The 12338-nt window shown below is 45.2% G+C and overlaps 1 protein-coding gene and 1 pseudogene across 1 annotated transcript; one reads left to right on the top strand and one right to left on the bottom strand.

Moving 5' to 3' along the window:
* Positions 1 to 226, top strand: part of LOC121561128 — a 1485-nt pseudogene extending 1259 nt beyond the window's left edge.
* Positions 227 to 1668: 1442 nt separating this feature from the next.
* On the bottom strand, positions 1669 to 2809 carry LOC121561699 (histone H1-like). The gene has a single exon (XM_041874223.2). The coding sequence runs from the start codon at positions 2560 to 2562 to the stop codon at positions 1939 to 1941; it is 624 nt and encodes a 207-aa protein (XP_041730157.2). The 5' UTR covers positions 2563 to 2809; the 3' UTR covers positions 1669 to 1938.
* Positions 2810 to 12338: the final 9529 nt, after the last annotated feature.

Raw genomic sequence — 12338 nt, 5'->3', positions numbered from 1 at the left:
GAGACCCGCGGTGTCCTGAAGGTGTTCCTGGAGAACGTGATCCGTGACGCAGTCACCTACACCGAGCACGCCAAGAGGAAGACCGTTACCGCCATGGACGTGGTTTATGCTCTGAAACGTCAGGGACGCACCCTGTACGGTTTCGGCGGTTAAACGCACTCTCTTCGGAACCTCAACACCCCGACTCGAACCCAAAGGCTCTTTTAAGAGCCACCCACATCCGCTTCAAAAGTGCCCATTCCATAGTGTTTTTTCTTCAGTATGCTATTTAGTAGGAAAGTATGAGCCACTTCGAGTGGACAGGGAGTATTAATTAGAGGATTCTAATGTCCCTTCCAGTTTTAGCGCACAGAGGGAGGCCTATATCTGACAGTGGCAAAGTGTAGTGACGTTGATATTTTGGGTCAAGCAATAGTAGCATTTGGACAACATAAAGCCACCACGAGTCGGTAGACGTGGCTCGAAAAGAGGGGGACAGCGCGCAATGAATACTTTTCTTGCTCTTCAATCAAAACAAAACCTTCACAAAGTGGTGCGTTTTGCCCCTAAATGACCCCTGAGGATTAGTGTGTTCTCATTTGTCAGTAATTGACCCTGACATGCTCCCTTTAAATGGTACTATTTTACGCAAACGTATACTGTAATGTACTACTAGTATGATGTCACTTCACGGTAAATAGAGCGAAATGCTGATATTGACAAGGTCAGAGACGTAAGGTATGTCCCAAATGCATCCCCTATACCGTAAACGTGGATCCAAAAGGAAGTTGCTGGGGTCTATTGGATGAGGGGTGTACTCAACTGTGCCTATAGTGTGTCAAAAGTCCCCCAAACGGGAAATAACCCCTGGCAACTGGGCAGAGGCCCTGTCCATTTCAGCACCGCGGACCTCCCCTATTACCCGTGTCGTGAGTGGAGATGCAGCACAAGCGCTGTCCATACAACGGTGCTGAATACAGCAACGCATGCGCCGATCCTGCCTTTGTACTTCCTGATGGTAGCAAATGTTTTGGTGGAGTTTGACTATTATAGATTAAAAAAACTACGAATCGGCGCAATTTGCAAAACGCGCACCCCTTGGGGACCCCAGGACCGCGTTTGGGAAACGCTGGCCTAAAGAGCAAATAACCATGGTGTGCAGTACCCAAATTTAACCACAAGATGGCCTCCGTGCTCCACTGTAAAGTTTGGGCCTCTGCATGAGTCTCTCAGCAGCACTGCAACATGAGACTTTCAAAGTAAATTGGCATGCAATGTTTCTTCTGGACTGCATTCAAGGCAACTAATGACACACAACTAATAGTGTCAATTATTCATCTGAACACAATTCTTGTAACTATTCGGCCTATATTATCACTCGTTTCTTTCCCCCCTCCTTTGTAAAGCATTTTACGGACAGACAGACAGACAGCCCTAAGCCGGTTCCCACCCACAGGCAGCGAGTGAGAGGCTACTTTGTTTCCCTCCGACTTTGTTACTTTGTGTCATTTCGCGTGAGCGCCAAAATGTCCGAAATGAAATCCTCACATTATTTCTCTCCAAATGGGAAACAAACAGCTGGTGAGGGTGCACTCTTGAGTTTGAAATCGAAGCCACTATAGTATTGTGATTGTTATTACATGGCACTTGTAACATATCACAGCAGCCTGCCTCTGAACGGGAATAGCCCAGTGGCTCATATATAAATGGCTGGTGAGGGTGCACTCGTGAGGTCAAATTTCTAAGCCATTTTGGCCCTCTAGTATATGCCTCTCCCTTCGCACACACCCAGAGTGGGACAATGTTGTGTGCTTAAAAGTAGCCTAGTGTGCGTAATTTCTTTTTCACGACAGGTAGTACATGGAAATCAATGCGCTTTCTATGGAAAGAGGTGGGTGGCTCTTAAAAGAGCCTTTTGTGGTACAACATGTGTCGAGTAGAACACTGTTTGTAATAGGTTTACTTCTTCTTGGAGGCTGCCTTCTTGGGCTTGGCTGCCTTGGGCTTGGCGGCTTTGGGCTTGGCTGCCTTTGTAGCCTTCTTGGGGCTCTTGGCCGCCTTCTTGGCCGCTGCGGCGGGCTTCTTCACCTTCTTGGGGCTCTTGGCGGCCTTTTTGGGTGTAGCGGGCTTCTTGGCCTTCTTGGGGGACTTCTTTGCGGCGACGGCCTTCTTGGCTGCTACCTTCTTGGGCTTCTTCGCCGCGGCGGGCTTCTTGGCGGCCACCTTCTTTACTTTGGGGACTGCGGCTTTCTTGGCGGTCCTCTTCGCCTCGACAGCTTTCTTGTTGAGCTTGAAGGAGCCGGATGCACCGGTGCCCTTGGTCTGGACCAGGGTGCCCTTGGTGACGAGGCTCTTGACTGCGATCTTGACGCGGGAGTTGTTCTTCTCCACGTCGTAGCCGCCTGCCGCCAGCGTCTTCTTGAGCGCGGCCAGGGACATGCCGCTCCTCTCCTTGGAAGCGGTCACAGCCTTGACGATGAGCTCTCCTACGCTGGGTCCCGCTTTCTTGGGCTTGGCTGCTGCCTTCTTCTTGGGTGCCTTGGCCGGCGCGGCGGCTGCGGGTGCTGGTGCGACTTCTGCCATGTCTGTCTGTCGTTTGGTCCGGTACACACACACGGTCTGCGAGGAGAAGTTTGCTGTAGACGCTGCTCTGCGCTATTGAAGCTCCACACCGAGCAGGGGGCTGGCCTTAAACGCGACATGAGAACCATGTAGACTCAAGGCACCCAGCTCGGCTTCTCTGGGCTGGCCAAATGCTCTTTCACTTGTGTTTTCTGTTCGCCTATATCGGCCCAAAAGTCACCGACGGAGCCGTGTTTTCGGTCCAAAAGCGAACGGCCCAGCGAGCAGACTTGTCTCCGTTCAGAATAAAGTCATGTGGCCCGCGGAAGGGCCGTGCATTTTGTTGCGACTCGCTCAAAACCTCACCGTTCGACTGTCGGGTGGAGCGGTGCGCACTGGTTTACCTGTGCTATTTGTCTCATAAATGGCCTAAAAGTGCATCCGATTGCGAGCAGCACTTGTTGTGTAGTGAGCCGAGATGTCTGGCAAGGGAATCAAATGGTTTGGGGTCCCCTGATGTGGTCAGGGGTGTTTTAAAGAAGCGCTCTTTTGGGGACCTTAAAACACATGCACCTGTGAGGCCTGGCTGAGACTATTGTTGTACCTCAAGTTTCAGGTTGTATTCGTCGTATGTCCAGGATCCACATGGTATAAACAGTCCTACGACATGCTTACTTGCACTGTGTGTGTGTGTGTGTGTGTGTGTTATTGTATTAGTACTTTTTGTGCACTGGCAGTGTGAGTGTTGTTGTTGTTGTATTTGTAGCCTACTATTTCTACACAGTGAGATTGTGTGTTGTCTTCTGGTAGGTAGGTAGGTTGGCTGTCTCTACTAATATATTGTTGACCTGCTTGACTCCGCAGCTTGACTCGCCTCGGTCTTTGTGTCTGTGGTTCTTGGTGTCTGGCTGGCGCTATGGAGGCTGGCGCCCCATGGGTTATGGTGCGTTGATATAGGCCTAGATAGAGGGAGTCTCTCTCTCTCTCTCTCTCTCTCTCTCTCTCTCTCTCTCTCTGTCACTCACTCAGTCTCTCTCTCTCTCTACTCACTCACTCAGTTTCACTCACTCAGTCTCTCTCTCGCTCAGTCACTCTCTCACTCACTCACTCACTTTCTCTCTCTCTCACTCTCTCTCTCACACTCACTCACACTCACTCAGTCTCTCTCTCTCTCTCTCCCACTCACACTCAGTCTCACTCACTCACTCAGTCTCTCTCTCTCTCTCACACTCACTCACTCAGTCTCTCTCTCTCTCTGTCTCTCCCTCACTCAGTCTCTCTATCTCTCTCTCAGTCACTCACTCACTCTCTATCTCTCTCACTCACTCACACACTCTCTCTCTCACTCACTCACCCAGTCTCTCTCTTGCTGTCTCTCTCACTCCCTCACTCACTCAGTCTCTCTCTCAGTCTCTCTCTCTCTCTCACTCACTCTCTCACTCACACTCACTCAGTCACTCTCTCCCTCTCTCTCTCTCTTCTCACTCACTCACACACTCTCTCTCTCTCACTCACTCACAGAGAGAGAGACTGAGTGAGTGAGAGAGAGTGTGTGAGAGAGAGTGAGTGACTGAGTGAGTGTAACACTGTGCATGTTAAAGAGAAGGTCCTCCAGGCTCATGGGTTTTCTGTGTGAAATGTCTCTCACGTCAAAATAAAACATGTAATCTAGTTCTCTGTGATCTTTCTCTGCCCAGAGGTTCAACATTTGATGGGCGACTGTTGTTTTTCCAATTCCAGGTTTTCCAAAAAGGAGGATTTTTTTCTCATGTGTCCTAAGCAGGTCAGCAGGGGATGTTTCCTGTTTGGCCATGGGGATGAAGCTCTTCAGCTTTTTAGGGCGAGCTTTCTTGCATCTTTTGCTTTTCACTTTAATTTTGGAGAGAGATGAATGAACATCTGTATCTAACACAAGAGGGGTGTAATATAAAGTCCCCTCATTTCTACATGTCTCTGGTAGGAGACTACAGCTTTGTTTCCATGCACTATTTGTGATCTTCCGTGCTTTACATTTCAGCTGTGTCTGATATCCGTGACAGGGTTTTGAACCTAAAATAAGGGTATTAAGGGAAGAGAGAGTAAATGCACTGTGCAAACAAATCAAAGCCAATCTAAAGGACTAGAGAAAATCAGGACAGAAAGCTACAAGGATACACTAGTAGATCTTTGTAGATTGAAGGTGCTCTTTTGGGGCTAAATGGTCATCAAAAACAAGAAGAACCAAGGGGCACTAAAGACAAAGTTAAAATGCCTGTATAATGATGGCATGTTCAATAGAACAATATGTATAGAAACGGATGCTTTTCAGCGTAGCCTTCATCAGGTAGGACAATGACAAATCTCTATTGAACATGCCATCATAATAAAGGCATTTTTACTTCATGAAGAGTGCATTGGTCACACTTATTTTTGATGAACAATCTAAAAAGGTACATTAACCCCTTTCAATGTGCGCTTCAAATAGCTTCGCCAGCACCATGGAACCAAAGGAATAGTGCCTAAAGTACAAACCCTGTCTATGGAGCGCGCACAGTAAGCTAATTGTATACTATATAGTGTATACTAAGAGGATACCATACGATCACTTACCATCAAGGTAGTCTGTCATCTCTGGGTCTTCCTTAAAGGGGAAACAGCTGATCCATTGCTGTAAGTCAGCGTCGTCTAAGGTCCTCTTCCTTGTGATGTATAGAATCGTCAGCAACTCATAGCATGCAGCCTCTCCTTTGACCGAGACCCAGTCCAGTATGTTTCTGGTTTTTTCAGAACAGTCAACTTGAGCCTCAATTTTACTGACTTGCTCCCCGTGAAGAATCTTGCACTGGAACAGGTTTTCCACAATGAGGGGAAGATTCTGGAGCCTTCCAATGAGACGTAGCCTTCCATTTCTAATGTACTCTAAAGCAGATTGTCTTGCAGAAGCCATGTCCCAGGTTGTTTCTGCAGCATCACTGGTATGTTTCAACACGTAGGATCTCTGGAAGACGAAAGTACATAGTCAGTTAATAGTAGAACAGTTAAATAATGATTAGGTTTACTCATTCAATTAAACTTTTTAGCCCATGTAAACAAAACATACACCAACTAAATGTGAATGTATCTATTACAATGGCGTAAAACAAGAATATAAACTCTACAAAAAAAGAGACCCTGTCTTTCAAAGATAATTCATAGAAATCCAAATAACTTCACAGATCTTCATTGTAAAGGGTTTAAACACTGTTTCCCATGCTTGTTCAATGAACCATAAACAATTAATTTACATGCACCTGTGAAACGGTCGTTAAGACACTAACAGCTTACAGACAGTAGGCAATTAAGGTCACAGTTATGAAAACTTAGGACACTAAAGAGGCCTTTCTACTGACTCTGAAAAACACCAAAAGAAAGATGCCCAGGGTCCTTGCTCATCTGCATGAACGTGCCTTAGGCATGCTGCAAGGAGGATGAGGACTGCAGATGTGGCCAGGGCAATAAATTGCAATGTCCGTACTGTGAGACACCTAAGACAGCGCTACAGGGAGACAGGACGGACAGCTGAAAATCCTTGCAGTGGCAGACCACGTGTAACAACACCTGCACAGGATCGGTACATCCGAACATCACACCTGCAAGACAGGTACAGGATGGCAACAACAACTGCCCGAGTTACACCAGGAACACACAATCCCTCCATCAGTGCTCAGACTGTCCGCAATAGGCTGAGAGAGGCTGGACTGAGGGCTTGTAGGCCTGTTGTAAGGCAGGTCCTCCACCAGACATCACCGGCAACAACGTCGCCTAGGGGCACAAACCCACCGTCTCTGCCCGGTGTCGGGGGGGGGGGTTACTGTCACGGATTCTGGCGAGACTGCCCTTCCTTCTGCATCGGGCAGGCCTCGGTGTTCGTCGTCACCAGAGTACTAGCTGCTGCCGCTCTATGTTATATGTTTCTATGTTCATTTGATTGTTGTCTGTTGTTGCACACCTGTTCCCCATTATGTTAGTTTGTCCTCCCTATTTAACCTGTTCCCCATTATGTTAGTTTGTCCTCCCTATTTAACCTGTTCCCCATTATGTTAGTTTGTCCTTCCTATTTAACCTGCTCCCCATTATGTTAGTTTGTCCTCCCTATTTAACCTGTTCCTCATTATGTTAGTTTGTCCTCCCTATTTAACCTGTTCCCCATTATGTTAGTTTGTCCTCCCTATTTAACCTGTTCCCCATTATGTTAGTTTGTCCTCCCTATTTAACCTGTTCCCCATTATGTTAGTTTGTCCTCCTATTTAACCTGTTCCCCATTATGTTAGTTTGTCCTCCCTATTTAACCTGTTCCCCATTATGTTAGTTTGTCCTCCTATTTAACCTGTTCCCCATTATGTTAGTTTGTCCTCCCTATTTAACCTGTTCCCCATTATGTTAGTTTGTCCTCCCTATTTAACCTGTTCCCCATTATTGTTAGTTTGTCTGCCTATTTACCCTGTTCCCCATTATGTTAGTTTGTCCTCCCTATTTAACCTGTTCCCCATTATGTTAGTTTGTCCTTCCTATTTAACCTGCTCCCCATTATGTTAGTTTGTCCTCCCTATTTAACCTGTTCCTCATTATGTTAGTTTGTCCTCCCTATTTAACCTGTTCCCCATTATGTTAGTTTGTCCTCCCTATTTAACCTGTTCCCCATTATGTTAGTTTGTCCTCCTATTTAACCTGTTCCCCATTATGTTAGTTTGTCCTCCCTATTTAACCTGTTCCCCATTATGTTAGTTTGTCCTCCCTATTTAACCCTGTTCCCCATTATGTTAGTTTGTCCTCCCTATTTAACCTGTTCCCCATTATGTTAGTTTGTCCTCCCCTATTTAACCTGTTCCCCATTATGTTAGTTTGTCCTCCCTATTTAACCTGTTCCCCATTATGTTAGTTTGTCCTCCCTATTTAACCTGTTCCCCATTATGTTAGTTTGTCCTCCCTATTTAACCTGTTCCCCATTATGTTAGTTTGTCCTCCCTATTTAACCTGTTCCCCATTATGTTAGTTTGTCCTCCCTATTTAACCTGTTCCCATTATGTTAGTTTGTATTATTAAAAAATGTATTGTTTCATTCACACTGTTGGAGCTCGGAGCTGAAGTATTTCACTGACGCAACTACATCTGTGCATGTGACTAAATCAAGATCTAATCAGAGGCGTTGCCTATATCCCTGTCCAGATCTAATCAGAGGCGTTGCCTATAGCCCTGTTCAGATCTAATCAGAGGCGTTGCCTATAGCCCTGTTCAGTTCTAATCAGAGGCGTTGCCTATAGCCCTGTTCAGATCTAATCAGAGGCGTTGCCTATAGTCCTGTTCAGATCTAATCAGAGGCGTTGCCTATAGCCCTGTTCAGATCTAATCAGAGGCGTTGCCTATAGCCCTGTCCAGATCTAATCAGAGGCGTTGCCTATATCCCTGTCCAGATCTAATCAGAGGCGTTGCCTATAGCCCTGTCCAGATCTAATCAGAGGCGTTGCCTATATCCCTGTTCAGATCTAATCAGAGGCGTTGCCTATAGCCCTGTTCAGATCTAATCAGAGGCGTTGCCTATAGCCCTGTCCAGACAGGATACGTTTTACTGGGAGAGCTCAGGTCATGTAATTATGTGCACGAGCACAAATCACCACATCTGTAATTTTCCAATGGACATGTCTATTAATCTGTTCCTGCTTTTACTTCCTGGCATGGGTCTCGACTAACCGGTACCCCCTGTATATAACCTCCCTACTGTTATTTTATTTTACTGCTGCTCTTTAAGTACTTGCTATTTTTTCTTTAAAACTGCATTGTTGGTTAAGGGCTTGTAAGGAAGCATTTCACTGTAATGTCTACACCTGTTGTATTCGGCGCATGTGGCAAATAAAATTAGATTAGATTTGATTTGAGGATATACCGCTCTGATTCAACCATGGGACCAACTCAACCATTGGAGCTAAGCTGCCTAGGCAGAAGGCAAGCGGTCTGAAGCAGATCATGAGCGAATGCCAGAATAAGACAACCGTCTAGCCTGCTAGCTAACGTTAGCATATAAGATACACCTCATCGTGTTCATACATAGCTGACATAGCTAGCTGGTCAGGTTGAAGATGGTTAGATCAAGACATGCGGAACCATTAGAAAATAAGCTAATTAATGGGACCAGCGCCATTGCTGGATTCTACAAGATAAGCATTGAAAAGGTGACCAGCGGTCGGGAAACACTCCAAACGGCTGCCAGTCCACCCATTATGCCATCATTGACTTGAATGGAGACGCCCTTCTATTCATTCTTATTTATATGCTTACCCATTTAGGACGCTGCATGCGCGCGCATTGCGCGTCCTTGGTGGCTACAGTGCGTGAGCCTGGAAAATAACTGCCAACATTTTGTAGGCAGATAGGATACTTGTTTCCCAAAATCCTGTTACTGAATATCGATCATCCGTAACTCCGTGTCCATTGGTCCGGATTATATCATGTGTGTATATCTGTAGACCTTTATAGAAATCGCTTGAACCGAACTTTTCTCCAAACCGGCACATTGCCTGTAGTAGACTGCGCGCAAGACGCGCTTCCACGTATCCTACCACAGCCAAGTTATAGGTGCCGGTTTGGAGAAAAGTTCGGTTCAGGCGGTTTCTATAAAGATATCCACACACAATCCGGACCGACGGTCAACGGATTCTAGATACATATGTCTTCAGTGACAGGGTTTCTGGAAACAAGTAGAGAACCTAAAGAACTTATTCCGTTATGTTCCGGGCTCTTCATTGTAGCCACCTGGGTCGACCATGCGCGGCTTCCTATACAGGGCTATATTGCGCACAGATGAGGTCTTTCTAAATTATATTCTTAAAGAGTTGTTCATGGAAATGGCCATTGAACAGTTATATTGGAGATTGTTGCCTACCTTTTATCAGTTTTCGTCTCTCTCCATTCCCCCGCCTGAGCGGAGACTCGCAGGATTCATCCTTAAGTTATGTGGATCAGTGGATGATAATAATACAACCTGAAATGATATTAGGAAACAAATCAAGCTAGACTGTAAATGTGTTGGCATTTCCTCTAGACAACTACATCTACTAGACAGCAGGAACTTCTCATCCTAATGTTGACTCGCTTTGACAGTTGGTCAGACTCTCAAGTCTAGTCTAGACCAGCTAAAATGTAGTAAGTAGGGCCTAACCTTCATTTAACACGTTATTATGATCGATTGTTAGAAAACCCTTACCACGTTATTATGATCGATTGTTAGAAAACCCTTACCTCGAGTCCCCGCTGCAGTGACCTGGTTTGTAGCTACACCTATTTTACTTTAATTTTCACTTATACTTCCGTGTATAAAAACATTATTGGGGCGTGTTCAGCAAGAAGCAACGTTTTGGAACGTTCAGATAGAAATACACTATGTAGGACAAACATGCCTCAGACATTTAGAATAAGGAATCACATCCGCTCTATTCATGGCATTTCTATCGACGAGGTTTGGCTACTGAACGTAGTTTTAATGTAGTAATCACCAGCAGGAGCGCTGTCTCATACTTTCAAGGGGTGTATTCAATCGTGCATATCGTAGCTAAGCGTTTTACAACAAAAACGAGCGTTTCTAACTGGACAAGTTCAGGTTAGTCCCTCCCTGTTTCGTCCGGTTTGTTTCCGTTTGTTTCCTGATGAATATACCCCAAAGCAAAGTTCAGTCGCCAAACGTTGTCGAATGTTTCAGATATAGTTACCACATATAGAGCCGACCTGATTTCTTGTTCAAAATGTCAGAGAGACATGTTTGTTCATAGCAGAGGCCTATATCTATCGGAACGTTAAAAACCGTTGGGTCCTGCTCAGCGAACATGCCCCAGTTAGTTTAGTCCCGGGCAATGACTATAATTTCATTCATGCATGATGAATGAAGCCGCTTGGTTGGTCGGTCTATTAAAAGCTATAGGAATTATAATCTTAATGACGTGTAAACTATAATGCGGAACTTCTCTCTGGAGTTTCCTCGCTGCTTGCTGAAGGAATGAACTACAGCATTGAGCAGTCAGTGATCTGTTGCAGTCTGAGTCTGATGCTATAACTTAGAAGCATCAACAGCTTTAACATCCAGTCTTTTCTAGAAGTAGACTTCATGCACTATTATAATAATAATAATATGCCATTTAGCAGACGCTTTTATCCAAAACGACTTACAGTCATGCGTGCATACATTTTTTTTTATGTATGGGTGGTCCCGGGGATCGAACCCACTACCGGTTTAGGCGGTTTCTATAAAGATATCCACACCCTGGCGTTACAAGCGCCGTGCTCTACCAGCTGAGCTACAGAGGACCAGGCTACATCATCGTTTCAGGAGATCAAAGGATAGTGACCATGTATGAAGGCTAGTGTCTCTCGTGTTCTTTCTAGTTGCTGGAAGTTTGAATGCCAACCAGGGACGGCTTGTTCAATAGGGCGATATGGGCGACGCACTGCCAAACGGGAAAAGGAAAGGATTTTTTTTCTAATCAATTATATCACGGCAACAGCAGTTATCAGTGTTCACGTCTGATCTGCCAGCCACTAAATGTCAAATCAGGCTAAAGTCGTGCTTCAAATGGCCCCGCCCGTTTTTGGGGCGATTTCAGTCAAGTTGAAAATCGCCCAGAAGTCTCTCATAGCCTGTCATGTAAAATCTATTTTTTTCACATTTCAAAGCTTTCCAATACATTCTCTATGGGTGTCTGTGGGCTTGCACTTACGCGTTCGTCATACGTGACGTAACGTTGAACGTAACTAAGACAATGGTGGCTAGCAGCGTCTCTGTTGCGACCTGCAGTGCGGCGTTATTTTATGTTTTTAATTTGTAGACTTAGTTTACAACATTCTGCCAACCATGGATTTCCAGTGGTTGGTTTTGGACTGATCTTGTTGATCGTGGTACATACCCGCTACGAACGGACTAAATAATGAAAACGCTGCTGGCAGCTGAATCCCAATACAGCTGGGAGACTTGGCTGGATGAGTCCCGGACAGAGAGAAGTGGAGCCGGCCACCTTCACCCTGGTCAGAGCGGACCGCGATCCTGGTAAGAGAGCGACTCTGTACCCCGACATTGAACTGCTTTCTGTGTCATTGCGACCTTACTATCAATTCAATTCAATTTAAGGGCTTTATTGGCATGGGAAACGTGTGTTAACATTGCCAAAGCAAGGGAAGTAGATAGTAAACAAAAGTGAAATAAACAATAAATATTAACAGTAAACATTACACTCAGAAGTTTCAAAAGAATAAAGACATTTCAAATGTCATATTATGTATATATACAGTGTTGTTACAATGTGCAAATAGTTAAAGTACAAATGGGAAAATAAATAAACATAAATATGGGTTGTATTTACAATGGTGTTTGTTCTTCACTGGTTGCCCTTTTCTTGTGGCAACAGGTCACAAATCTTGCAGCTGTGATGGCACACTGTGGTTTTTCACCCAGTAGATAAGGGAGTTTATCAAAATTGGGTTTGTTTTCGAATTCTTTGTGGATCGCTGTAATCTGAGGGAAATATGTGTCTCTAATATGGTCATACATTTGGCAGGAGGTTAGGAAGTGCAGCTCAGTTTCCACCTCATTTTGGGCAGTGTGCACATAGCCTGTCTTCTCTTGAGAGCCAGGTCTGCCTACGGCGGCCTTTCTCAATAGCAAGGCTATGGTCACTGAGTCTGTACATAGTCAAAGCTTTCCTTAAGTTTGGGTCAGTCACAGTGGTCAGGTATTCTGCCACTGTGTACTCTCTGTTTAGGGCCAAATAGCATTCTAGTTTGCTCTGTTTTTTTGTTTG

The sequence above is a fragment of the Coregonus clupeaformis genome, unplaced genomic scaffold (assembly GCF_020615455.1).
Source record: "Coregonus clupeaformis isolate EN_2021a unplaced genomic scaffold, ASM2061545v1 scaf0588, whole genome shotgun sequence".
In the NCBI taxonomy this organism is placed as follows: domain Eukaryota; kingdom Metazoa; phylum Chordata; class Actinopteri; order Salmoniformes; family Salmonidae; genus Coregonus; species Coregonus clupeaformis.
This window is presented reverse-complemented; position numbering and strand designations above follow the sequence as displayed.

Excerpts from the sequence above, each read along its gene's own strand:
- LOC121561699 (XM_041874223.2), bottom strand. The coding sequence starts at position 2,562 with ATGGCAGAAGTCGCACCAGCACCCGCAGCCGCCGCGCCGGCCAAGGCA.